The 25,633-nt window shown below is 44.7% G+C and overlaps 1 protein-coding gene across 1 annotated transcript in view; it reads left to right on the forward strand.

The window, feature by feature from the left end:
• The window catches only part of FAM117A (family with sequence similarity 117 member A), a 31,041-nt gene extending 10,219 nt beyond the window's left edge, over positions 1 to 20,822 (forward strand). The window contains exons 2-8 of the mRNA XM_034755952.1: positions 8,198 to 8,364; positions 12,693 to 12,788; positions 13,420 to 13,524; positions 13,910 to 14,044; positions 17,187 to 17,412; positions 17,805 to 17,958; positions 18,994 to 20,822. Of these exons, the coding sequence (XP_034611843.1) occupies positions 8,198 to 8,364; positions 12,693 to 12,788; positions 13,420 to 13,524; positions 13,910 to 14,044; positions 17,187 to 17,412; positions 17,805 to 17,958; positions 18,994 to 19,336 (1,226 nt within the window). The 3' untranslated portion in view covers positions 19,337 to 20,822. The remainder of the gene's footprint in view (positions 1 to 8,197; positions 8,365 to 12,692; positions 12,789 to 13,419; positions 13,525 to 13,909; positions 14,045 to 17,186; positions 17,413 to 17,804; positions 17,959 to 18,993) is intronic.
• Positions 20,823 to 25,633: the final 4,811 nt, after the last annotated feature.

A 25,633-nucleotide genomic window follows, 5' to 3' on the forward strand; every position in this document is an offset into this window, starting at 1 on the left:
CATCTGAAGAAGTGAGGTTCTTACCCACGAAAGCTTATGCTCCCTATACTTGCATGTCTTGCATCTGAAGAAGTGAGGTTCTTACCCACGAAAGCTTATGCTCCCTAGACTTCTGTTAGTCTTAAAGGTGCCACAGGACCCTCTGTTACCTTTTACAGATTCAGACTAACACGGCTACCCCTCTGATACATGGTCCATATAGGGTCAGTAACCCTCCTGTTCTTCTTTGCCAGTTCAGAAGTGCTGCATATATGCACTAGGATAAGTGATCTTCTTGCTTGAAGCCCCTGTTGAAGAGTGCATTCACACCAGACCAGGCCTGAGAATGTCCATTGGAGCCAAAGATTTCAAGTTGGAGGATGTTGAAATACTCCAGATTGGTTTTTTTTTTTCTAATTATAAAATAAGCTTTAGAGAATTAAGATAAAAGGTGAAAAGTTCAGCTCATTTCCTCCAGTAACTGGGTGTTTAGCTGCAGCCTTGGACCCTAAGTAACTTGTGTTTGTGTTCAGTGGAGCTGCTCCTTAAGGCATGCATTGTCTTTGGATTTGATTGAGTGCCACAGAAAAGCCTGAACTTCTAGTATTCCTTATTGAATAATTTCCTTAAATTACATCTGCAGATGGCTTTTTTCCTTGGACAGCTTTCTCCAGCTGCATTCAAATACAGCCTGTAACTAAGGAAATGGTTACAAAGACTGCAATTTCTTTAGTTTTGCTTGCAGGCCAGATCTTAAAACTCCAGCCCAGTTTAGCAGTGCCTACAGGAGAAGTTGATTTGGGTCATAACTAATGTCAGTCTAGCTCTCTAATCTGGTAACTCCTCTTGTCATACACTGCTCCTTATCCTTGGCTATGAGTGAATGAAAATCCTTTTCCATAAGGTCATCAAGGGACTGCCTCTTTCAATGCAAAATGGTAGCCTAACCACCTGATTCAGCCTATAAGCTGGATGACTGGAAAGGCTCTTGCATGTTTTTCAGAGGGTTGCATTTTGGAGTTGGCGGTCTTGAAACTGTTGGAGTTTGGAGTCTGGATGTCTTGGAACTGTGTGCACAGATCTTATGCAAGAATCGGAGGGGTACTGTGGTTTAACCTCAGCTTCTGCCTAATCACCGGAAGATGCAGTGGATTTCAGTGCTCCCAAGGCTGTGCAGTTTGTATATGTTTATTGAAATGGAACCAAGGGCTATGAAATGTGTAACTGGTGTGTGTGTGAATTTACCCTGTTGGTTGTAAATCTTTTACAAGTGAAAGGATTATAATCCTAAAGGTGGAGGAATAGAACAGAGGCAGAGATGTAGAACATTTACTTTGCAAGGAGATGTCATCTTAAAATAGAATGTATGCCAAGAGTTGTGGAAGTTTTCAGCTAATTGTGCGACAGAGAAATGTTAATGCTAATTGTTGGGTTGGGGGTGGGCATTTTTGTCCTCTTCCTAAATCCTCCTGTAACCTGGTGGTTTTTAAACTTTCACTACCATGAACAAACCCCTTGGCTGAACTTTCTTCCAGTTCAAATTATTCTCTTCTCTACCTACTCATGTATGTTGTATGGTTAACATAAGTTATCAATGGATGTCTCACTTGACTTTACCCCTCCTCCATATTTGTGAATATAGTCTTCCTTTTCTACACTTATGTTCTGGATAAAGTGGAATCAGCACTACCTTACTGTTTTCAGCTCTTGGAACAAGGAGATGCCTCAGTAGCTAATCTGCTCCTTATCTTGCATCATGGATCCCTTTCTTCATACCCAGTTCAGTGTATATTTCTATTTTCCAGTACTTGGGAGTTCCTCCAATACTATTGCGATTAGGGGCTTATTAGTACCTAAATAGCTCTGCCCTTCAGTGACTTGAACAAGAAGCCAGCATCTTCAGCATGCTCTCTTCTGGGGGCACTTACAAATGCTCCTTTCGTTTCTGGTACAGGCGTTAGCTCTGCCCTTTGTCCCTTCCACTTCAGAAGGCCCGTCTCTTGTCATCTTCCATAGAGACAGCTCTATCTTTTCTGTGACATCCATGTGAGCTTTAATCCTGAACCCTACCAACTTTCACATCTCACCTTGATCCCAGTCTTGACTATTGGCTCCTGACTATGCCCTAAATTCCTGTTAATTTCTTCAGACTAAAATCTTAGGCCTCTCTGTAGAGTTCGCTGTGTGCTAAGCACAGGAGTATTGATCAAAGATATTAAACTTCTTCATAACTGACAAGTGAAGTTACCGCTTTGCAGAACTCCTAGATAAAGACCTATATATTGCATAATACTAAATTGCTCTCAAATCTTTTGATGTCATCAAGTTTGAAGAGGAGGGAGCACCTAATGATATATTGCGGTTTAGCAGCCTATGGAATATTCTTATTGAGAGGCATTAAGGGAGAGTGTAGCTTCTTATAGATTTGGCTATCACTTCCAGAATATGAAGGACAAGAGCCACATCTGGGAAATAATAAAAGTTTGGTTTAGTCTTTGTTCTGATGATAGATGATAGTAGGACTGATGGATGCTGCAATTTGCCAGCGCTGCAGTGTAACTTGAAATGTAGTAACAAATCTTTCTTGCACCTGCCCAGTCTGCAAAATATAAATGCCAAGTTTAAAATGAAAATTGAGAATAAATCTATAGACTCTGATCACTGCTATTAAATGTTCTAGCCTTGTTGGTGACACAGACCTCTATCAATTTAACTATGATGTACTATTGTCCTGAGTCTGCCAAGATATTGAAATAACTCCATGATGCAACACTGATCACCTTTGTCAATATTAATGCTTTCACTGCTGATCATTGCACTGGAAACATCTAGATAGTGCTTTTATGGCACATCTTGACATTCTGTAAGACTAAGGTAGCAAATATCTGTTGGTATTTGGAGGCCTGATGCCTTCAATTAAAGTGATGTCAGATAAAGTGTCTCCCTTAATGTGGTTTGTGAACTCCTGAGTTTTCTCTAAAATGTGGTCCATTAGACTATAACCCTCCATGTGTCTTATACTAAAATATAAGTAGGTACAACAGAAAACAAAACTCCATGTAGACTCTTTTCCTTGAGAGAAATCCCTGCAGATTTATTGACTGTACCCATAACATCTTGAATTTGGAACCTGTCAGATTAATAGCTGAGCTGTTAATAAGGCCTAGTTCATACAGTTTCTGTAGTGGTGTAACTATGTAGATTAGGGGTCTGATTTTTTTTAACCAATATAGTGTTTGGTACAACCCCTGGTGTGGACACAGTTACACTGATTAAAAATGTGGCTTATACCAGTGTTACTTATTCCCCTTCCCATCTAGTTGAAAAGGTGTATGCTGGTCTAGTTAAAGCAGTACTGCTTTCCAGTGTTGACATGACCCCTTAGGTAGGAGATCACCAAAGAACATCTAGATCAGTGGTCCTCAAACTTTTGTACTGGTGACCCCCTTCACATAGCAAGCCTCTGAGTGTGACACCCCCTATAAATTAAAAACACTTTTTAAGATATTTAACATCATTATAAATGCAGGAGGCAAAGCAGGGTTTGGGGTGGAGGCTGATAGCTCATGACCCCCCATGTAGTAATCTCGCAACCCCCTGAGGGGTCCCAACCCCCAGTTTGAGAACCCCCTGATCTAGATGATGGAGAAACTGTTACTGCTAATTCAGGAGGGGGGCACACTTTTTAGACACTCAGCCAATGGCCTACCTTGATGTTAGGTTTCACTGTGCTGTAGGAGGTCTTTTAGATGACTTGAACTCAAAGTACCTGTTGTAGTTTGCGAGAACTATGATGGAACGCAAGCACCCCTCTGGAATTTTATCTGCCTAAAATTCCTCCTGTCGTTTCAGCTAGATATAAAGTATTTACGGTATGCTTTGAAAACTTTCTGCCCAAGTGATGTGAACTGTTCATATGTAGCTTGTAAAGCTTGTTGCATGCTTTGGGATACGTGGCTGGAAGGCACTGTATACATCCGTTATTGACCCTAGTAATCCTCACATGAATGGGAGTGGCCTTGGCTGTATCTCTACTGGGTTCTCATTTTCATGAGAACCTCTAAAGTAGACATCTTGCATTAAATGTTTAGGTTCTTTGCTTGAGCTAATGAGCTCAGAATTGTAACAAACTCCTTGATGTGCCCACATATCACAGCACACAAGTAAAATTTCTCCACTGATACCTGTAACAGCCAGGCACAATGAGATAAGTTTAGCATCAATTCAGCCTTAACTTTGACTTTTATCTAAGCTGTCAGTTTTAGACCCTTAAAGGGACACAGTTAATCTTAAGAGTTGAAATGTTTCAAAAGACTTCAGTGTCTGATTAAACTGCATGTCCTTGAACTTTTTGAAACATTTTTCTGCTTCCCTTTTGATAAGGATTAGCCCAGCAAGGGAGAAACTATAAGGGGTTTTGTGAAATAAACTATATACAAATGCAAAACTACTGGAAATATTTTTGCTAACTTCTGTTTGTATCTTAGGTGTTGCCTTTAACTATATTGGGTACAAAATTTCCAGCTAGAAATGTGTTGATGTCCCTTTAATGATTTTTAATAAGTTTGTCCAGGGATCTGATATGTCCTTCTGCAGATGAGAAAGATGAGATGGGCATTTACTTTTTCTTCCTACAACTCCCTAGAAAGCATATTTGCTGAGAGGCCAATGCTAATGTGATAGGGATAGAGTCCAGAGTTCTAGTATAAAAAATGAACTGAAAAGGCACCCACCTTAATGATCAGGTCACACTTGACCTGAGTGAGTAAAAAGGACTATGCAAAAGTTGTCAGTGCAGCAGTGAGAGACAACCAAGTGGGTCTCTGAGATATAGCGACGGTTCTGTTATCTTGAGTGGCTTTGCTGTCGCATGAAAATCGAAAGCCCTCAAACTTGACTCTTGTCAGCTGTGTAGTTAGCTTTGGACCAAATCCAGAGCCTACAGCCAGGTGGCAGGGCTGTTTGGACTTAGTGCAGTAGGATGATAATAGAACTGCTGTAAACAGGACACTCCACCCTGTCTCGACTTCTCTCATGCACCCTCTTTGTCACGCTGGAAACGTTGTTTTACTGTCTCCAGGGCTTTTTTTAGGCCTATTCACTTTGACTGGGGGGGGAAGGTACCCCTCATCCAACACAAGCCCTGCCATCTGACTTCCTCCACACCCACACCTTTCCCCCATCTTAGATTGCTACTGCCTTTAAGGGAACACCGCTGTCCACTTGCAGAATTGATCTCCTGTAGTGGCAGGATGCTCCATCTGAGAGAAGGAATCGCGGTATGGCCACTCACATATTGCAAGTAGGCATTCCCTCCTCAGGACTTTAATCTGTGCAACAGGCATAGCTGTCTTAAGAGACTGTGTTCATGCCCACACTCACTTCTCATGTATGCTGTAGAAGTCATTTTAGAATGGAGAGGAGCTGATATTTGCCAGACCATCCCCACAATCCAATTGTGTTTGCAAATGGAAAGGCATCAGTCCTCCGGTATCAGCAGGTGATGGCTATAGCAATACAGAGGACCTTCACTGGTGGTGTAAAGGAAGTTTCTGAGATCCATAGGCGCTGACTCCATGGGTGTTCTGGGACTGGAGCACCCATGTGGGAAAGCCTCCCATATCAGCTCTGCCCCTCCCTCCCCACGTTTCCCACCTGCCATGATCCGCTGTTTCGCAGTGTACAGGAGGCTCTAGGGGGAAGAACGAGGATGCGGTGTGCTCAGGGGAGGGAGCGGGAAGAGGTGGGGTAGATTGGGGGCAGGGCCTGGGGCAGAGTGGGGGTGGGGGGTTGAGCACTTGCTGGCACATTGGAAAGTCAGCACCTGTACTGGGATATAGTGTACTCTGGGGTGTTGGAGATGGCGGCAGGAGGTTGTCCAATTATGGGAGCATGTTTAACTCCTCTTCTGTCAGAAACCGATTCTTGAGGACCCGCATGAGTGGAGGAGACAGCTGATGCCATATATAATTGAGATGCAAGTGATGCAGCCTGTGGGGCAGTGACTCACTGAAAGGAACTGCTAACACTTCAGCAGGTTTTTAAACTAGAATTAGGGGGGTGGTTTTTCTCAGGCTGAGAGTTGTTTGAGGCAGGGACCATCTCTTCATATTTCTACAGGGCTGTCCACAGTCCTATTTGAGAGCTTCTCGGTCCTATTGCAGTACAAATATTAAATAATCTTTTCCAGCCCTACCACAGGCCTCTATGGCAAGTTGCTTTTTGTTTCCATTCCTCCTCACCTGGAACTCAATTTCCATTACTTAAGTCACTTTTAGATGACAGATTAAGTTGAGAGGAATAGAGGGTCCTGTGGCACCTTTGAGACTAACAGAAGTACTGGGAGCATAAGCTTTCGTGGGTAAGAATCTCTCTTTTTCAGATGCAAGAAGTGAGGTTCTTACCCACGAAAGCTTATGCTCCCAATACTTCTGTTAGTCTCAAAGGTGCCACAGGACCCTCTGTTGCTTTTTACAGATTCAGACTAACACGGCTACCCCTCTGATACTTAAGTTGAGAGGGAATCTCACCAGAAGCACAAAGGTTAGTAAACAGATGGCAGCCATTTCTGAGCACGTAGGATGCCATGTGGCAAGGACTGAAAGCCTTTGTATATTGAATCATTTGGTTACTAGACTATTAGTACTAGAACTATTATTAGAAATTAATAGAAATATTAATACTAGAATACAGGCTTAATTTACATTTTAAAACCAAAGTGCTAAATTATTTGTCACCCACTGTGCTCTGAAAATGGGGGGGTTCATATATAAAACACCTGAACCAGGGCTGTCCAAGACCTCATTGACTCTTTGCCAAGAGGCCAATGTGCTGATTTTAATTTGCATATTAATTTACATGTTTAATCAAACTAAATGCAAACAACCCCCTAGTGTTGACTTGAGCTTGTATGTGCCTTTATAGAATAGAAAATGCTCATTTGACTTAATCAGTAATAATAAAAAAAAAACCCTGCTGTTGTCACTGCACTGCAGTTCCAGGGAGAAAGGGACTACACTGTGTATTGTCAGGCCACACATGGAGTGCACACCTACTTTAGAGCTGGCTAGGAATGTAATATGCTGGGGGGTGAGGTAGTATGTAACATCTCCCCTCTTTCAATGTGCCTGCCAAGAGAGAAGTTTGGCATTCTGTACTCTTAGCTGTTGGCATGAAATGGAAGCAGGTCTGTGCACACAGTTACTGACATGGGAACTTACACTGGTGGTGTTTACAGAAGCTTTTCTGTTCGTCATAAAGCTGCAGTTGTGAAAATATTGCTCTCCAAATAGGCAATATAGTTGTCCAGTGGACTGAGCATGAAACCGAGAGCCAGGACTCTTCTGAATTTTAGTTCTGGCTGTGACACTGACCAAGTCACTTTTACCCTGTGCTTCATATTTGCTCTATAAAATAGGGATATGTATTTACTAACCTCCCTTAGCGCTTACATAGCACCGTTCATTGGAGGATCCTAAAGTGCCTCAAGTAAATATCTCCTTTTTTTACAGATAGGGAAACCAAGGCACACAGGCTCCAGCTTGCATGCAGTGTCATTATGTTAGATTAGAACCCAGGTTTTCCGACTCAGTAGTGTACTTTGGCCACTAGGCAACACTGCTATGCAGGCTTAATAGATGTTTGCACAGTACAGCATTAATGCACAAATATTGTATGTGTCAAGTATTTCAGTACGCCACTGAGCTGTGACTACCTTGAATTCTTAAGTTTGATTGGAATTTCTAATCAACAGTTTCAAGCAGCTACTTCAGCACTGAAATAAAAGTTCCTGCACTAGGAAAAGAATCTTACTTTGATAAACATTAACATAGATCTCTCTAGTGGGGGCATTTAGGCAGATTTCCCTTCCCTGACCCAGCTAGCCGATGACCACGGTGACTTCTGACAGTTGATGAGTAACAGGACTTTTGTTGTGGTCTAGATTCAGGCTGGGAGATGGCAAGTGAGAGCGTACAAGCTTTCGCTACTATAATGGCATAAGTGCAGTGGATTAATTAGGAATAATAGGACTTCTCTTGTTGCTTCCAGTAACTGAACTAATTTCTCTATCCCTATCTGTGCATTCTGGTTGCTCTCATAATCATCCCTGAAATGGGTTTTCACTTGGTTGCACTGTATCAAATGGAAGACCTCTAAAGCACTAAGTGTTAGTTATGGGCAGAGACTTACTTTTTTTTTCCTGCTTTTTTCCTTCTAGCTAGTGTTCCATGTGCTACTGCTGTTGAAAAGACATGCCGGACCAGAGCACCCAGAGTGAGGCGCACCTCTTCGCTAGATACCATCCTTGGATCGTACCTCCTAGGACAGTGGCCACGGGATGCTGACGGAGCTTTTGCTTCGTGCATGAATGACAAAGCTACCCAGGTATGGAAGGTACCTTTGCAAGGTCTGAGGTAGCGGCAGGGTTACAGAATGCTGAACTGGGGCTGCATAAACTGATTGTTAAAGAAGGCATCAAGATTTTGTCTGTTCCGCTGCAACTTTCTAGGAAGACTGTCCCCTCTTACTACTTAGCCTCACTTCACTCTGGTTTGGTGTGGAGTTAGAATTCTCTTGTCCTTGTTTGGAGGCAGATGGCCTCTGGCGCTTTGCTTCAATACTGGCTCGGTGATGGGGTTGGTTTTTGTTTGTTTGTTTTTTTTTGGTGGCTTGCAGCTCTGGGCCAAATCCTTATATAATACTCATGGGCTCTGAGGACTTGCTCAGTGCAAGCCACACAGCACTCTGCGGTATAGTGGAAAGGCTCCAGACTTTGAAGAACTCTTAGCAACCCGTAAATATTACTGTATGGCAACGGATACTGGTTCTGCACGTGGAGAGGTGGAAGAATTTAGAAGGATAAGAGCATCCGTTCACTTAACTAGCCATTTATTTAGCACATTAAAGCTGTCTGTTAATGGGAATGTTCATTCACCAGCAATTTATTACTTACTGGGCTGTTTGCAGGAAATTCTCAATTGGTTTCCAAGTTCGATTGTCCTGTTTAAATGTATTCTCGCCTGTTATTGTGTCTACTGCAACAAGCAGTTCAGGGGTTGGAGGGCGTTCTGAACAGAAAGGGGAGGAATTCTTTCGCCTTGTACCTTTGGGGGTAGGAGATGAGGGAGAAGGTCTCTTAAAGAATATCGCCCCAGAAAGGAAATTTAACCCTCGTGTTTTAGGATCTGCAACTAAAAGGTTAATTTTTTTAGGCATTTGACCTGCTTTCCGGGCCCTCTTCTCCACAGTATGTTAAATGCTGATATGTTCATTTGACCCCTACTTCCCATGTGGATTTAACTGGTGTGGTCTCTTAAGCAAGTTATGCCAATGAGGTAACAGTACCTTCCATTTGATTGTCTGAAAGCTCTTTGCAAACAACACCTCCCAGCACACCTGTGAAACAAGTAATTATCACCACTGTTTTGTTGATGGGGAAACTGACAGGGTTAGCAATTTCCTGGGGGGAAAAAACTAAATTAGACCAGGGCGCTGGTAAAATCCTGGCTTACATCTGATTTAAACTGGGAAAAATAATTGAATCAGTATCCAGCAAGATCAGCAAGCATAGAATGAATCTTTTCAAATTTGGGATACATCCATTCAAAACTTCAAAAGGAATCGGCTCAGTGTGTCCAGTGCATCAGAGTTGGTTGTCTGCTACAGAATGTGGCATGGCCGACTGGACCTGGACTGCTAGGCTGCACTTCTGTGCACCTGATTGCTTAATACTTCAAGCCTACAACTCTGCATGATTGTTTTCATATAATCGAATGTTTTCAACTTTTGTTTATACAATATTGAAAACTGAAATGAGTCACGAGCAGGTGGAACTTCCTTGAGAAAATATTGAACCAAAATGTATAGACATTCCAGTGTTCAGTATTATAATTACATACATTAGTGATATGCCCACTGCAATTTACTTTCTTTTCTTTTGTACGGCTCTAAAGTAATCTACTGCCCTACGTAGCCACAATTTGAATATATAACTAAAACTAAGTATAATGCGGTGTGCAGTAACAAATCCGTTTTTAAAATAGAAAATGCCTTAAACAGGGACTAACTAGTTTTTCCTAGAGTGGTAGAAAACACTATTTTATCTGCTAAAAAAACACCTCTGGTAAATACCATGCCATCCCTGGAAACTGAGACACATAGGTTGTGACTTGCCTAGGTCACACACTAAACTTGTGGCAGAGCTTAGAATAGAGCCCAAGCTTCATAGCTGCCAGTCCGGTGCCTTATCCATATCATGTTCTTCCACCTGTCATCCCATTCTAACTTTTACTGAGATGCAGGATAATCTGTGGTGCTGGTCTGCAATTTACCAGACTGAATTTTTCAGTGTCTTCAGGCACAATGAAGCTGACTCCCTGGAACTTCTGGTGGTCAGTGCGTGTTTACACCTTTCTTTAAATAGCTCCTAATCAGCTGTTTTGCAAAACTCTCTAGATCTGCTTGCTTAAGGTGGTTAAGTGAGATGCAGGTGCTGAGTGTGGGGGCGAGGATGGCAGCAATATACATGATTGGAGCTTGTGGTTTCATCTTTCTTGCTGCACAAAGCATTTTGTCCCTTTTCACTCTGAGGGGAAGTGGTTTTTGCCACAGTTAGTACAACAGGTTCTGTAATTTCCTTCTCTGCTGACAGACTTGGCCCTAGAGAGGTAGGAGGCACATGCATGCTCAGTCTTCAAGCGTTCCCACTCCTGCAGGGTTCTTTCTTCCTTTTTAGGCTCTGTTCTTCTGATGTGAGCCTTTAAGCAGTGCTAAGTGCTCTGGTGTTAAGGTTCTCTAGCCCTTGGAGTGCAGAGCCCAATGTAGATATCTGGACCCCACTAAGGTGGTGAGGGACCAAATGCTGCTTTGGAGTATAACACCCCCACACCTACTCTGAGGGTCCAATAGCATTTTACAAACAACTTGGAATAAATTGGCTTGAATATCCTTCTTAGCATTGGTTCATAAGTACATACAGCGTTTTAAAAGGCTGAATTACTTTAACCCCAGAGCAGTAGCAGCCCTGGAAACTGCAGTTCAGGCATCCCCATCAATGTCCCTGCTGCTCTGACCATGTTGGCGAATGTGAGGTAGGGTCAGCCCCATTCCCATTCAGTCTTTGATCTTGAAGACACTAGTTTGTTTCATGGAAACCACTAAGTAGCAACAAATTTCAGGTGTTGCAAGGAACAGAATTCTTTGCTTATTTGAAGTGGGCAACTGGATCCAATCTGCCAGCATAAGAGGACTTCACTTAAGTTTTTGGTCTAGTGACTACCCTTCCTATCTGCATGCCACATCAGGCAACAGTGGTGCTGCTGCAATCCCAAAGAGGATAAAATCACAAGCTTGTTGGTGGAAAAGCAGCATGCTAAACTGCCAATGGTATGGGTCCTAAGGAGTCCAGCTCAGCCACTGCTATTCAGTGAAAGTTGGAGCACTATTCAGCTGTATTCAGTTATAAAGCTTAATCTGTCAGAGGAAACCGTGTACCTTTCTGGATAGCTTGTCTTGTCCCTCTGGCTTGGACTGTAACCTTTTAAGCAACTTTCTGTAGAGAGGATTTTGCAGCCTTAGTGACTCAACAGGCCTGTTTTAAACAGCTGCTGTTTTTGCAATGACCTCTCCAGGGAGGTCAGTTGAGTTGCTTGGAGAGAAACTGTTCTCAGGCCTTTGCACCTTCTGGCAGCTTGTCCAGTGAGGGCTGAGGAGGAAATTAACATCAGTCCCTCCCACAGAAATGGCAGGGAGGGGAATGACTTGGGATGAGTGGTTTGCAATGAGTTTAAATGTGGTAGTGGGGAAAATGACCGCTGACATATTTGAAAGTGAGGTACCTTGGGACTCGTTTCTGATTTCATGGATGAGATATTGGGACCTTAAGTTCACTGTCCAGTGCAAGGAAATTCACCTAGCTGGAGATTGGCAAACCGTTTCTTGTGATGATTGAAATATAGCTGTCTCTTGAAAAACAGTTCTGTAAAATAGTGCTGAGGTTGTTTTCCCCGACAAGTTCAAATTTGCTCAGTTTACTGTCAGGCTGGCAGACTCAAACGGGATTTGAGTCAAGCCAGATTCTGGCATCACTCATGCATTAGACCCAATACAAGACTCCGGTAGCCAACTTCTGCTTTTGGTTACACGTATGAACTTCCACTCAAGGCTGGACAGGTGTAATGGGGAAGAAGAATCTGGCCTAGCAGTCAGAACGTAACAATTTGCTCTGAGCTGTGCTGACTCTGCTAGGCTAACATGAGTGAAAAGGAAAATATGTACATCACTCCCGTCCCCAGATCTGACTGGGTACATGTGGGAGGCAGGAGATGTCGTTTGTACATGCCTGTTTTTTTCCTCTGGCTATGCATAGCAGTATTATTCATGACTGATATCTGAGCACCTGTCAAAAAGAGAGCCAGTGGCTTGAGTGGTTCTCTCCTTGCCTATCCCAGTGCAGGAAGAGGTAGATTCAAAGAACCACGAGTTCTAACAAACATTGCTTGATCTCAGAGTATTAACATTCAACTATTTTCTGATCTGTTTTACTGTGCATAGTACTGAACCCCAAAACGGTTAATCCAGAGCTGAAGGAAAGACTGGAATATAAGTGTGGATGCACAGTACTTGTTCACTTTTCTTCCTAGGAGGCCTTATCCCCTGCCTAGAAGACAGTAAAGTTGGTGGGTGCAGTCCTAAATAATCTCTCTTCCCTTCAGACTCCAACGTCCTGGCACGAAGTGGAAGTCGGGAAGGCCACTGCCAGTACTCATAAGCGTTCCGCATCTTGGAGTAGCACGGATCACCGCAGAGAGGTAAACAGATCCCCTTCTGCAACTTAGCAACCAATAAAAATCTTATCATTATGGACCATACCTTGCCCATAAAGTGGGGAAAGCGGGTATAACTGAAGCTGAGATATTAAACTCCCATGTGCACTCATTAGCCCTTAGTTTGAGGGCTGCATGGCCTAAGCAAATATTCTTATTGTGTCCATAAATCTTACACGGCAGGTCAGCATGCTCTTCCCACCTCACCCACCCTTTATTTGATAAACTGCAAGTCCCTCCCCTAGCTAGCTTCCATTGTAAGGAGTTTGACCATAGCTTAGTGCATCACTTGCAGAGAGGCCATGCCCATAACACCAACCCTTGGGGTGAGCTCCATTGAGTCCTGGTTCAAAGCTGATGCTGTAAATGGAAGACTAATATTCTTGGACCCCTGGAAAGGGAAAGCTGTCTACACCCTTCTAAAATGGGGGAGTTCACTATTAAACCTTTGGAATAACTTCCTCCCCATCCTCTGAGAGATGTCCAAGGTTTGTTCTAGTGTGACTGAATGTGTCCCTCAGTCTTGTAGGGGGGAACATTGGGGAGGGGATGGTGAATTTTGGTGGTGAGCCCTGTTTTCTTGTCTAGTTCGATATATGCTGAATTTGTTTGCCAGATTGCTAAACTGAAGCAGCAGCTCCAGCGAACGAAGCTAAGTGGCAAAGAGAAGGACCGGAGCTCCCCACTCCAGGGGGATCACGCTGTCCTTGGATCAGTCAGGGTACGTTTCGTGTTTCCCCTCCTTCCCAATCTGTTTTGCAGTGTACCCTAATGAGCCTGGGGAGCACAGTCCAGTTCTGCTGCCGGATTACAAATCCAGTTTCCAAGTGGTTCTCAGTTTTGTTTAAATTCTAATATCCAGTGTGGTGGTTTTATTTAAAAAAAAAAAAAAACCTTACCCACATATCCCTGAAGGCTTTGGACTACAGTCAGTGGGTTTAATATACACACTCTCCTATCAAGGCTTTCCCCAATCAGCTGGCTTCCTAGAACATCCTGGCTGAAAATTCAGAGCTGTGGGATAGACACAGCTGTGCTGGGAGATCTGTATGAGTTTGTGTGGCTGCAGTGGACCCCTACGCCTGTCTGACTCTGTGTTGTCACAGGACTCACCTCCTGGACTCCCTCCTGCGTCTCCTGTTTTGAGGCTCAGCCCCTGCTTACATAGGAGCCTGGAAGGACTGAACCAGGAGCTGGAGGAGGTGTTTGTGAAGGAACAAGGAGATGAGGAGCTTCTCAGGGTGAGTTGTCCCTTTGGGGTAGAATCATAAGTATCAGGCTGGAAGGGACCTCGAAGTCATAAAGTGCAGTCCCCCGCACTAAGGCAGCACCGAGTAAACCTAGACCATCCCTGACAGGGGTTTGTCCAAGCCTCCAACAATGGAGATTCCACAGCCGCTTTGGAAGCCTATTCCAGAGCTTAATTACCCATATAGTTAGAAAGTTTTTCCTAATATCTCACCCAAGTCTCCCTTGCTGGAGATTAAGCCCATTTACTACTTGTTCTGTATTCAGTGGACATACAGAACAATGGATCAGTCTTCTTTATAACAGCCGTTAACATTTTTGAAGATTTATCAGGTCCCCCATCATCTTTTCTCAATACTAAACAAGCCCAGGTTTTTAACTTTTCCTAATAGATCAGGTTTTCTAAACCTTTTATCATTTTTTTTTGTTGCTCTCCTCTGGACTCGCTCCAAGGTGCCTGGAATTGGACACGGTACTCCAGCTGAGGCCTCACCAGTGCTGAGCAGAACAATTACCTCTTATATATGACACTCCTGTTAATACACCCTAGAATATTAGCCTTTTTTGCAACTGTCATATTGGCTCGTATTCAGTTTGATTCACTGTAACCACACATGCCCCCACAGGTTTTTCAGCATTACTACCACCTAGCCCGCAAGTCCCTATTTTGTAGCTGTGCATTTGATTGTTCCTTCCTAAGTGAGGTATTTTGCACTTACCTTTGTTGAATTTCATCTTGTTAAATTCAGACCAGTTCTCCAATTTGTCAAGGTGATTCTGAATTCTAAGCCTGTCCTCCAAAGTGTTTGCAACTCTTCCAAGTTTGTCACCTGCAGCTTTTGTAAGCATACTCTTCACTTTATTATCCAAGTCATTAATAAAAATATTTAGTACCAGATGCATGACTGACCCCTGTGGGACCTCATTAGATATGCCCTTCCAGTTTGACTGCAAACCATTAACTACTACTCTTGAGTATGGTCGTTCAGTTGTGCAGCATCTTTTAGTAAGCTCATCTAGAGCACCTTTCCTTAGTTCGCTTATGAGAGAGTCACTTGGGACTGTATCAACTAAAATTAAGATGCATCATGTCTACAGCTTCTCCCCTATCCACTGGGCCAGTAACCCTGTCAAAGACGGGAATTAGGTTGGTTTGGCATGATTTGTGCATGCTGGCTATTCTTGATAACCTTATTATCCTCTAGGTGCTCACAAACTGATTGTTTAATCATTTGTTTCAGTGTCTCTTCGGGTATCGAAGTTAGGCACACGGCTCTAATTCTGAGTCCTCTGTGGTCCCCTTTTTAAAGATAGGTGCTGTCTTTGCCCTTCTCCTGCCATCTGCGACCTCACCTGTTTCTTCCATGAGTTCTCAAAGATAATTGCTAACGGTTCTGAGATTGCTTCAGCCAGTTCCTTATGTACCCTAGGATGAATTTCGTCAGAATTCGTTGACATGAATACATTATCTAAACATTCTTTAACATGTTCGTTCATTCTCTATCTTGACTTGTTCTTTCCCCCTTGTTTTTAGTGTTGAGTATCTGGCCACCTTTTTAGTGAAGAATGAAGCAAAACAGGCCTTAAACATCTCTGCCTTCTTAATACCATCAGTTAATAGCTCTTTCTCTGCTAAGTAGGGGACTTACGCTTCCCTTCGTCTTTCTCTTGCTCCTCGTGTATTTAAAGAACCCCTTCTTGTTGCCTTTCGTGTCCTTTGGTAGGTGTAACTCATTTTGTGCTTAGCTTTTTCTGATTTTGCCCATACATACTTGTGCTATTCTTTCGTACTCCTCAGCAGTTTCTCCATGTTTCCACTTTATGTAGGATTCCTGCTTGATTTTCAGGTAAACAGCTCCTGACAGAGCCATATTGCCTCTTGATATTCCCCCTGTCTTTCCTTTGCATCAGGATAGTTTGCAGTTGTGCCTCTAATACTGTCTCCTTGTGAAAATGCTAACTCTACTGAATTCCTTTCTCCCTTCATTTTCTTCCCATGGGACTTTACCGAAAAGTTTTCCTCAGTTTGTCTGCCCCTTTTTTTGGTTTTTTTGGTTTTTTTAACAAGCCCATTGTTTATTCTGCTGCTCACACTCCTGTCCTTTCCTGGGGATCATGAAATCCATCATTTTGTAATTATAGATTTTTAAAGATTTAGGCACCTAACTCCGATTGGTTTCAGTTGGTGTTAGGTGCCTAAATACCTTAAAATCCAACTCTAAGTGACTTTCACATGGTCACACAGAGTCTGTGGCAGAGCAGGGAACTGAACCAAGGCTTTTGAGTCCCAAACCACTGCCCTAACCACTTGTTCATGGGTTTGTGTTTGTCATTAAAACTATAGGAAGCAACCAAGGAAGTTCTGAAACTCTTACAATTGCTTTGCCAATGGATGTTAAGATTATCTGCTCATTTGTCAGCTCTCCACCTTCTTACTTGGGCCCTTTGGGTATGGAACTCCATCCCAGAGCTGAGCCATAAAGCTGCCCCTCTGCTCCACATCCCTCTTCAAACCCACTGCCGCTGTGACACTTAAGAAATCAGCCAGTTAACTACACTGAGAATATGCACCCTCATTTTAAAAAGCATATTAAATGATGGTAGTGTCCCAAGGTCTCAGTCCGAATCAGGGCCTCCTTGTGCATATGTAGAAGTCCCTACACAGAAAGCTTTTAATCTAAAGGATTGTGCCTATACCAGTTCTGCATAGTTGCCTGTCCCTCCCCATTTGTATGTTGCTTGTCTAAGATTACATAAACTCTTCAGAGCAAGGGTTGTCTTTGTATTGGGCCAGGCTCTGTCTGTGTCCAGCAAGGCCCTCAGCCTGACTAAAGTGTCTGGACATTGCTGCAGCTTAAATATTGAATCCTTGCCTAAGGGGGTGTGGCATTAAACTGGCAGGGAGATGGAATTTGTCTGAAGGCTGGTAGAGAAATGACTGTCTAATTCAGCACCTCCATGTGTTCTGGGTGGGTATATGATCTGCCCTTGCCTGTATAAATCCCAAAGTGCATGGTCTGGAGCAGTAGGATTGCTTCAGTCCATGAAGATCTAAATGCTACTTGTAAGTTCTGCCTGCCTGTGTGAAAGGGGGCTGAGGTTGGGGGTTTGTTCATTAAGCTTTCCTCCCTCTAGATTCTGGATGTTCCAGACGGCCACAGGGCACCAGCCCCTCCCCAGAGAGGCTCTGAGGATCTTCTGCTGCTGACTTTGGAACCCAGCAGTAGCAGTTGCAGCAGCCTTTCTCTTTCCCCATCCCCTTCTGTGCCTCTCCGATCTTCTCCACACACCCCTGCAAGAGCAGCTACAGAGGAGCTTTCTTCTGCCCTGGACGAGCCACTGCCTGACCCCAAGGAGAAAGGTAAACGGCAGGAGCTAGGCTCAGCAACGGCCTTCTCCCAGCATAGGGAGATATGGGAATGTGAACGCATTAACCCTTTAGTGTAGCAACCCAGCTCTCTCCACCTCCAGTGTCTTTTGAATTGGACTTGTGGGAGCCCAGAAGTTAAATAGGAGATGGGGAGAGTGGGGTGGGGTGTCTTTGAGTAGGTGCTGGAACCAATTAGAGTTGCAAGGACTCTTATGTGCAGGGTTTTTTCCCTCAATCACTTGGGAATTCTCAGCACCAGGCTAACGGAGGATACAAGTTGGTAACTGAATGCAGTTCTGGTGCCAGGACTTTTTAGGACACTACTGTGATCTCAGGGAGCTTATCCGGTGTTGATTTAAAAGGACTCTGTTGAATTCTTCTAGAATCTTCTCAAAAAAGTCTTCCTTCCCTGCTAGAGGATGGTAGCCCCTCTCCAGTCCTGGCCTTTGCCTCATCTCCTCGACCTAACCACAGCTACATGTTTAAACGGGAACCTCCTGAGGGGTGTGAAAAAGTCCGGGCCTTTGAAGAGGCTTTGTAAGTATGAGAAGGGACGATGTCTTGAGGGAGAGTTTAAATGAGTGTGCCAAGGCTTATGCAGTTTCCCTTGCCTACATTGTACTGCGTAACTGTCGCTCCCCCCTCCTTGCCCCAACTCCAAGGAAAAACTCTTGAAGTATACAGACATTAGATGTGCTGCCCTCTTGTTGGGTGAAGACGACTAGTGGCGACTGCCTTCCCACCACACACACACAAGCACTTTGCGTACCTAACCAACATGCCCGCTTGGCCCTCAAATAAACCAACTCTGCTTTCCCCAACCCCCAGCAGGATGGAGCTGTTGACCTTACCTGTGCTATTAGCCACCCTTCCTGCTCAGCCTGCTTGTTTGCTCCCATAACCACCCACAGTTCCCTGGATGTTTGCTCCTGGTCAGCCTGTTTCCCTTCTACTGGTCTCCAGTTCTCGGCTCAACCATTGAGCTGAGAACTGTTGGGAGGGCAAGCAAGAAGAGGCCAATGAGGTTTCCTACCATTGTCAAGGGTGACTTGGATCTCATTCCCTCTCAGGCAGGTCTACACTTAAAACGCTGCACCACTGTAATGCTTCAGTGAAGATGCTACTGCACCAAGAGCTTCTCCTGTCATAGCTACCGCCTCTCGTGGAGGTGGATTAACTATCAATGGCAGACCCCTTTGATGTAGCGCTGTGTACACCAGGGGTTAGGTCAGTATAACTGCATTGGTCAGGAGTGTGGATTTTTCACACCCCGTGTGGTGCAGTTACCGATGTACATTTATAGTGTAGACCTATCCCTAGAGTCTTGGTCTGCCCAGCTGCTCGGAGCCCTCACTCGTTGCTGGCCGAGTGCTTCCTTTGTGTTTCTGAAAGAACTAAAGAGACTGTTCCCTGCCTGGAAAGTGGCCAGCTTGTGAAGGGTTAAGACAGTAGGAGTCTCTGCCCTCCCCACAACAAGCATATACTATTAAAGTGGCAATTGCTTGAACAGCTGTATGCGCTCTGAGGGCTCCATTCCTAACCCATTTCCTTTTGTTTCTCTCCCTCCTTCAGATCCCCCAGCCCTGATCAGAATTTTCTGCCCTCCTGTCCTGATAAGAACAAAGTCCACTTCAACCCAACTGGCTCTGCCTTTTGTCCGGTCAGTCTGGTAAAGCCTCTCTTTCCAAACATGGGCTTCCTGTTCAGAAGTTTCCCTACTACCCCCAGCCCCGTGCCACCAGGCACCTTCACCTCCTGCCAGTCCACTGCCCCAGGCCCATTCCTTGGGTCGCGGAAAGACTCCGCAGCAGATGGCTTTCGTGAGGTCTCTAAATCGCCTCCACTGAACTTTGAACACTGGAAGCGCACCCAGACAGAAGAGAGTGTCCTCTTTCATAGCTCTCTTGTGGTCTGAGGCCGTTGGGAGACCCGGCACAGCAAAGCATCTGTGGTTCTTCGGTGCATCTTAAACAGCCTGTGGTGCCTTGAAGTTGGGACTTGAGGGTTAGATGGGCAGCCCTGGGATTGAAAACCACAGCAAGTTTCCTCCAGAATGATGGTGAAAACTGTTAAGTACAATGTGCCACAGGACTCTTTGCTGCTGGAGTGGTTCCTTTCTTCGAGCCCCCCAGTACTTAAAGCACTTTCCTCTCCTGTGTTGAAATGTCATTTTTTTTCCTGTATGATTGTTTTGCTGTCAAAGAGCAGCTGGGACACTGCTGCTGGTGGGCAGCATTGTAATTCAAGCTACCTGGCTCTGTAAATGAAATTCCTTGCTGCAGGTATTCAGGGGACATGGGAGTTTCCTAGCACTTCTCATCCCCACAGTTGTCACATGGATTTCCTGCACCCAGAGGGGAGGGAGGCCAGTAGCTTGGCTGCCTCCTGGGGAGCTGGTAGAACCTGGCTTAGCTGATTCCAGCGATCTGAATGTATTGGGCAGAATTTGACAATGAATCTGCACTCTATCAAAGGCAGCTTGAGCCACTTAGAACACCCAAAATACAGACGAGAAAGACGTGAGGGGTTTGGAAGTGAACTGTAGACAGTTCCACTACTGGATATCCGAACCCTTTGAAATAGCCACCTAGAGCTTTCAGGAGCCTCTTGGAATGCCTTGCTGATCAAAGATAGAGAATGCAGATCAGATACCTGCCAGTGCACCTTCAGGGACCTCTGTTTGCAGAAGACCTGTACTCTGGGAAGCTTCTTCCATGCCAGAGGATGAATAAGGAGAGAGGTGCTGCTGTGGAGCTGTCTGCATGGCTTGGTAGATAGCGGAGGGCCTCTCAGACCCCCACCGCCTTTTTTCAGGGGAAGAAGATGGAAATCGAAGTCCGAGCAGCATACAAAAGGCTTCCACGGAATTGTGGAAGGTTGCTGCTAGTAGAGATGTTACATGCTGCTTTCCAACTGAATGCTGTAGACAACCTGACTGGTTCTGGTATTGTTTGCATGTGCAGGGGTGGAGTTGGGGATCAGAACCATTTTGTCTCATTGCAGAAAACCTTTATGCACAGACATAAGATCATCCTAACTGGGCTGGAGTCTGAGATCTTGCTAGACCCAGCGATGCTTATCCCAGCACAAAGCCTTATAAGGTGAAACTATAACATGGGGAATTTGGATTGTAATGCCTCTTGAAAATGAAAGTATTTGATTTGTGTTCTGTTGCTAAGGCTCTGGGTTGTATTGAAGAAGCCTATTTTCTTGTATCTGATGTAGAAACTCTATTTTCTTCCAAAGACACTATTTTTGCAGCTGTTTGAAGTTTGTATTTTATGTATGTATTGCAAAGCTTAAAGGAGGAATGTTAGCCTTGGAGTTTTTCTTGTCTTGTGTTCAGAGTTTTTTGCAGATCTTGGTGTTGCCAGTAAAAAAAAGTAATTATTATTATTATTCCAGGTATCCAAAGCTCCTTTTCTCTTTCTTTGGGGTTTGAGTGTATTTAGTCTAGACTGGAATCTTTGCATAGTTTAATCGACAGACATTGAAATGACAAATAAGCCGGATCGACTGCATTTTCTGCTGCAATGGCCTCTATCTGTTAAGTTACCTTCAGCTTTGAACGTGGGCTTGCCAGCAAAGGGAGTGGTTCAATACTATTTACCACTATCCGCTAGACGTGCTGTAGCTCCCCTGCAGAGCATGTGCTAGGCAAGAGACTCACTAGTGTGCTATACCTCAAGTGGTCCTTGTACTGTTTTTAGGCTTAGGACTAACTTTCTACATTCTTGCCAGTAATGGGAAATAGCAGCTAGTGTTAAAATTGCTTCTCTGTAATGTATTGAAGATGTGTGCTCATCTTAGCAGTATGAATACAGCTTCTAAATTAGGCTGTGGAGAGGAAATGCAGCCAGCTTGGAGGAAAACGCCTACGTACATAAACTCTGTTTTGCAGCTCGTGCAGTAGGATGAAGCAATCTACTTCACGTTAACTCCCTGAAGTTGGTCGTGGCATTTTAGTGCTGCACGGGGAGAACTCTGCAGCTGTTGGTAGCAAAGGCTTATTGAAAACGTGAGAGGAACCTCACTAGGCCAGGTAACCGTTTACCCAGTGAGCTGGGGAAAGCTGCAGGCCTCAGCTCAGAGAACATATGTCAGATTTATTAGAGGAAAGTGCAGTGAACAAGGTACTGCATTTTTTTGAAATCTTGAGTCCCTCTGTCCAGCTGTTCTTAAATCAGAATTTGATATTGCAATGGGGGAACGCTCTGCTACCAAGGAGAGTTCCAAACTGCTCCCAACTCTTCAGCTGTTACCACCTTCTGATGTAACCTCAGTCATGAGTTTGAGTATTTTTGGCAGGGAGAGATGAGGAAGTCTTTAAACTAACATGCCAAGTAGCCTTAAAAACACTTTTATTTTTGATTGTTCGAATTCATGTTTATAAGCAATCTCTTCCTGACATTGCAAGTCATTCCATCTGCAGCTCTGCCAACACCACAATCTGACCCACACCTGCCATACTGCAGACTCTGGGGGGAAAGGTTGTCAACCAGGCCAAACTGTGTGGAGAAGAGAAATAGCAACTAGACACCAGGAAGCACACCTGTACATGTGCTGCCCCAGGAATAGCGTTCTTTGCTGTTAATCTGTAAATCCATCATTTAACATAGAGTGGGTAATAGTGGGGCCTGTTCAGAGCATTGCAACCTCTATCACTCAGTGCTGTGGTTTGAGACATGTCATGGCTCCTAGTATATGCTCTACATGGATTACAAGCTAGCTGTATGATTCAGGGAAGCAAGATGGAAAACTGGCCTCCTGATGGAACACTAGGCTTCTCATAAATTGCTAGTGCATTCATTTCTCCGCACCCCCTGCCTGCACACTGAATGACATACTTCACCCCTCTCCTCCGGTGTGCAATTAAAACGTGATGGGGTGCCCTGCTGGAGTACTCCTTTCACCAGTCTGCATTCCACTCAAGGCTGGGATTATTTGAATAAAGAATCCTTACTGAAAGGAGACAGAAGCAGTGAGGAATAAATGGCTACAGAAAGGGGAAGCTAGCATTGAAACCTACGGAGCTTTGTCTTTAGTTCTAGCTAGAGCTGGCCTGCTTCCTGCACTATGCTCCTCGGCCATAAACTCCACAGCCACCTAGACACATTAGGATACATGGGGTGCTAGTTCTCTACAAAAATGCCCAAAGCTTTCTGAGGGCTCTGGGTTATCCTGTTGATGATGGTGAAATGTTTGGATTTGTGCTCACAGAAAGCAGAAGATAACCTAACTGAATTGGGTTAAGATCCTGAATGCCAGGGAGCTGTATGTAGACCAGTGCGAGCGCAATCTCCCTGGATAAGTAACAGCAAGTTTGGATAACCAGAGGAAAAATACCCCCCCCCCACACACACACACACTTCCCTCGGCAGTATTTCATCTCTTGTCTAACCTGTAGTTGTTCCTAAAGAACTTCTGGCTTTGTTGCCAGTCTACGGACAATGTGGAGACACTAAATTACATAAGAGCTCTTTATTCACAATCTAATGAGTTCTAGAAGCTGGACTTTTGGAACTGAGTGGACAAGATCATTTTTACAATTGGCAATATCACAGGGGTAAATTTAGCAGAGATCATTTAGGGAGGGGCTTGTCTATTATAGGCAGGTACTATGTGCATTTAAAAAGCATTCATTGCCTCCATATATTTTTCTTCTCCAGAACCCCACCAGTATAGTTGATCCTTCTGTATTCCTCCATGATGATCTCTAATATTAGGGAGGTGGGACTAGGAGCTACAAGCCCTGTCTTAAATTTAAGGGATGGAGTTGGGTTCTAGAATCACAAAGCAGTTTCTGTATCACTGTTAAAATTAAGTTCTAATAAATATACCTCCCTGAGTTCTTATTGCCCCAATACTTTTCAATCATGCCAATATATAGGTCAGTGGGACTCCCTGGTTCTTGCATGGTAGCACAGTTTGGGTTGCAGACAGGAATATTTAAATATAAGCTTTTTTTAATTGGGATTCAACTTCATGGAGCCACTTCTGATGCTTCTAAATCTGGGGGAGTCCTGTGCCTCTTGAAACAACATGACCACACTGACAATCGGCGTACAAACCCTGCCTCTCACTGACAGATACAGTGTTCCTTCTGCACGCCCACTAAGGTGGACCTAGTGAGGAAGTCAAAGCTGTTCTCATCTGCAGGCTCTGTGTTTAAAAATAAAGAGTTGCAGATGTGGGGGGTCAGCCCAGCAGGAGGTAAGCATTCTTGCTAGACAGTAAGAACAGCTTCAGAGTTTCTAAAGGGTAATTGCAGTAAACCAAGTAGTTTGAATGTGCAAGCTGGTAAAATGTTCTGAACATTGAACACTGAAAGGGTTTCTAAAAGTCTATCTTCAAGGTGAATCTCTACAGAACAACTCCAACCCCATCCTGCTTTCTACAGGTGCACAGAGATTCTGCATTGGTATTTCCCAAACCTCTGGATTTAGTTTGAAGAAAAGCAAATGGAACATCTGCTGCTGCTAAATGCAGGATATGGTCCCTATACCAATCCCCAAGCAGAAGGCAGAGCTGTGGGAAAATGCCTGTTGGAGTTGAGGTTTTTCTTTTAAAAAGGGGAAGGAGAGAAGAGAACATTCTTTGTGCCACTCCTTTTTAAAAACCAGAGGAATGAGAACCTGCAATGCAGTGTAATTGTAGTATTTGTAGATTGGGGGAGGGTGATTCATCTATCAGCATGTGAGGGTGGGGAAGGTGGCTGTACTTTCCCTAGCCTGGAGCTGCCAGGGGAGGATGTACACCTCACCGACAGTCAAGGGAACTGTCACAGCTGATCCCACTTGCACCCTGCTTGCAATAGCCCCTATGCACTGCTGGGGAACGGCTGTCATGAGAACCCTCTCCTGTGACCAGGCGTCCTCCAACAGCACTCTCTCTTTCAGGGGGTGTAGAACAGGCCCTATCCCGCCCCAGGCTCTTCCTTAGGGCAGGGTCCTAGGGCTGCCTTATGCCTGTTTTGGGACCCCAAAATGGACATCATGTAAGTGGAAAATCCCTTCTGCTTCATATCTATCTTCAGGTGTGTAGGGGTTTAAAGCCTAGTGTTAGGATTTGCCTCTGTTGGTTTGCTTTCTGGACGAGACTTGACTTGATACTATACATGAATAGGCGAATATGTACCACTTCTAGATGTACCGACTAGACCACTTAGACGAAGTGGGTATTCACCCCGAAAGCTTATGCTCCAATACTCTTTTAGTCTATAAGGTGCCACAGGACTTTGTCACTTTTTACAGAGCCAAACTAAGAGGGCTGCCCCTCTGATAATGATCCTTTGTCTTTAGTGCCAGTAGCCTCTGCTTTTGGAACAGAAGAAAGTGGGTTCTGACCCTAGCAAGACAAGAAGTGAGTAGTGGACTGAACTTCAAGTGACCTGGGTTCAAGTCCTATCTCAGTGAGACTTACTGTGTGAGGTAGGCAGGTTACTTTATTCTGCACTAGTTTTTATCACCAGGGGAGAACTGTGTGCAACAGAGGACTTTGGGTTGGGTTTTTTCTAAATATCCTCTGGGCCCTGGCTGTAGTAGAGATGGCAGCCTGTAGAAGTGCACCTGGCAGCTGGGAGTGGAAGATGGTGAGGGTTGGGAAAGTCCCTCCTTCCTCAGGCAGTTCACTCTGGAGGCTCAGAGCAGCCGCTGTGAAAGCTCTTGTTTTCTACATCTATGAGCTTACCCTTCCGGCTGAGAAAGTTCCATGGACCTACTGCCCACAGGCCTCAGCCTCCAGCTTTAGATGAGGTGGGCTTAGTCCCCTGGGGTACTTGAATGTCACTTGATAGTCGGTGAGGAAACTACTGCAGGGGCCAGAGCCCAAGTTGTTGAGGACACAGGCGGCCCCTCAGCTCCCCAGCTGTCAACTTCACTCCCTCCCAGGGGCAGCTGAAGTCGTGGTCCAAAGTGCAGTAGGGCGGATGTGGGGGCTGGTGCTACTGGCAGAGGAAGAGGTGATCCCTGCACATGCTGGGTGTGGGGCAGGGCATGGGGTTATATCCCTAAAAAAACACACCCAGGACACGTAGTACACAGAGGTGATGGCCAATGCAATAACTGGATTGTGCCAACATACGGGCCTCTTCCCCCTCCCCTCCCCGCTTCTACCGCGCCCCCCTTCTACCGGCCCCCCCCCCCGCCTGCCTCTTTCTCCCTCCCCCATCTTCTACCAACCCCCCCCCCCGCTCTTCCCCCCCCCCCCCCCC

This window comes from Trachemys scripta, chromosome 23 (genome assembly GCF_013100865.1).
Source record: "Trachemys scripta elegans isolate TJP31775 chromosome 23, CAS_Tse_1.0, whole genome shotgun sequence".
In the NCBI taxonomy this organism is placed as follows: Eukaryota; Metazoa; Chordata; order Testudines; family Emydidae; genus Trachemys; species Trachemys scripta.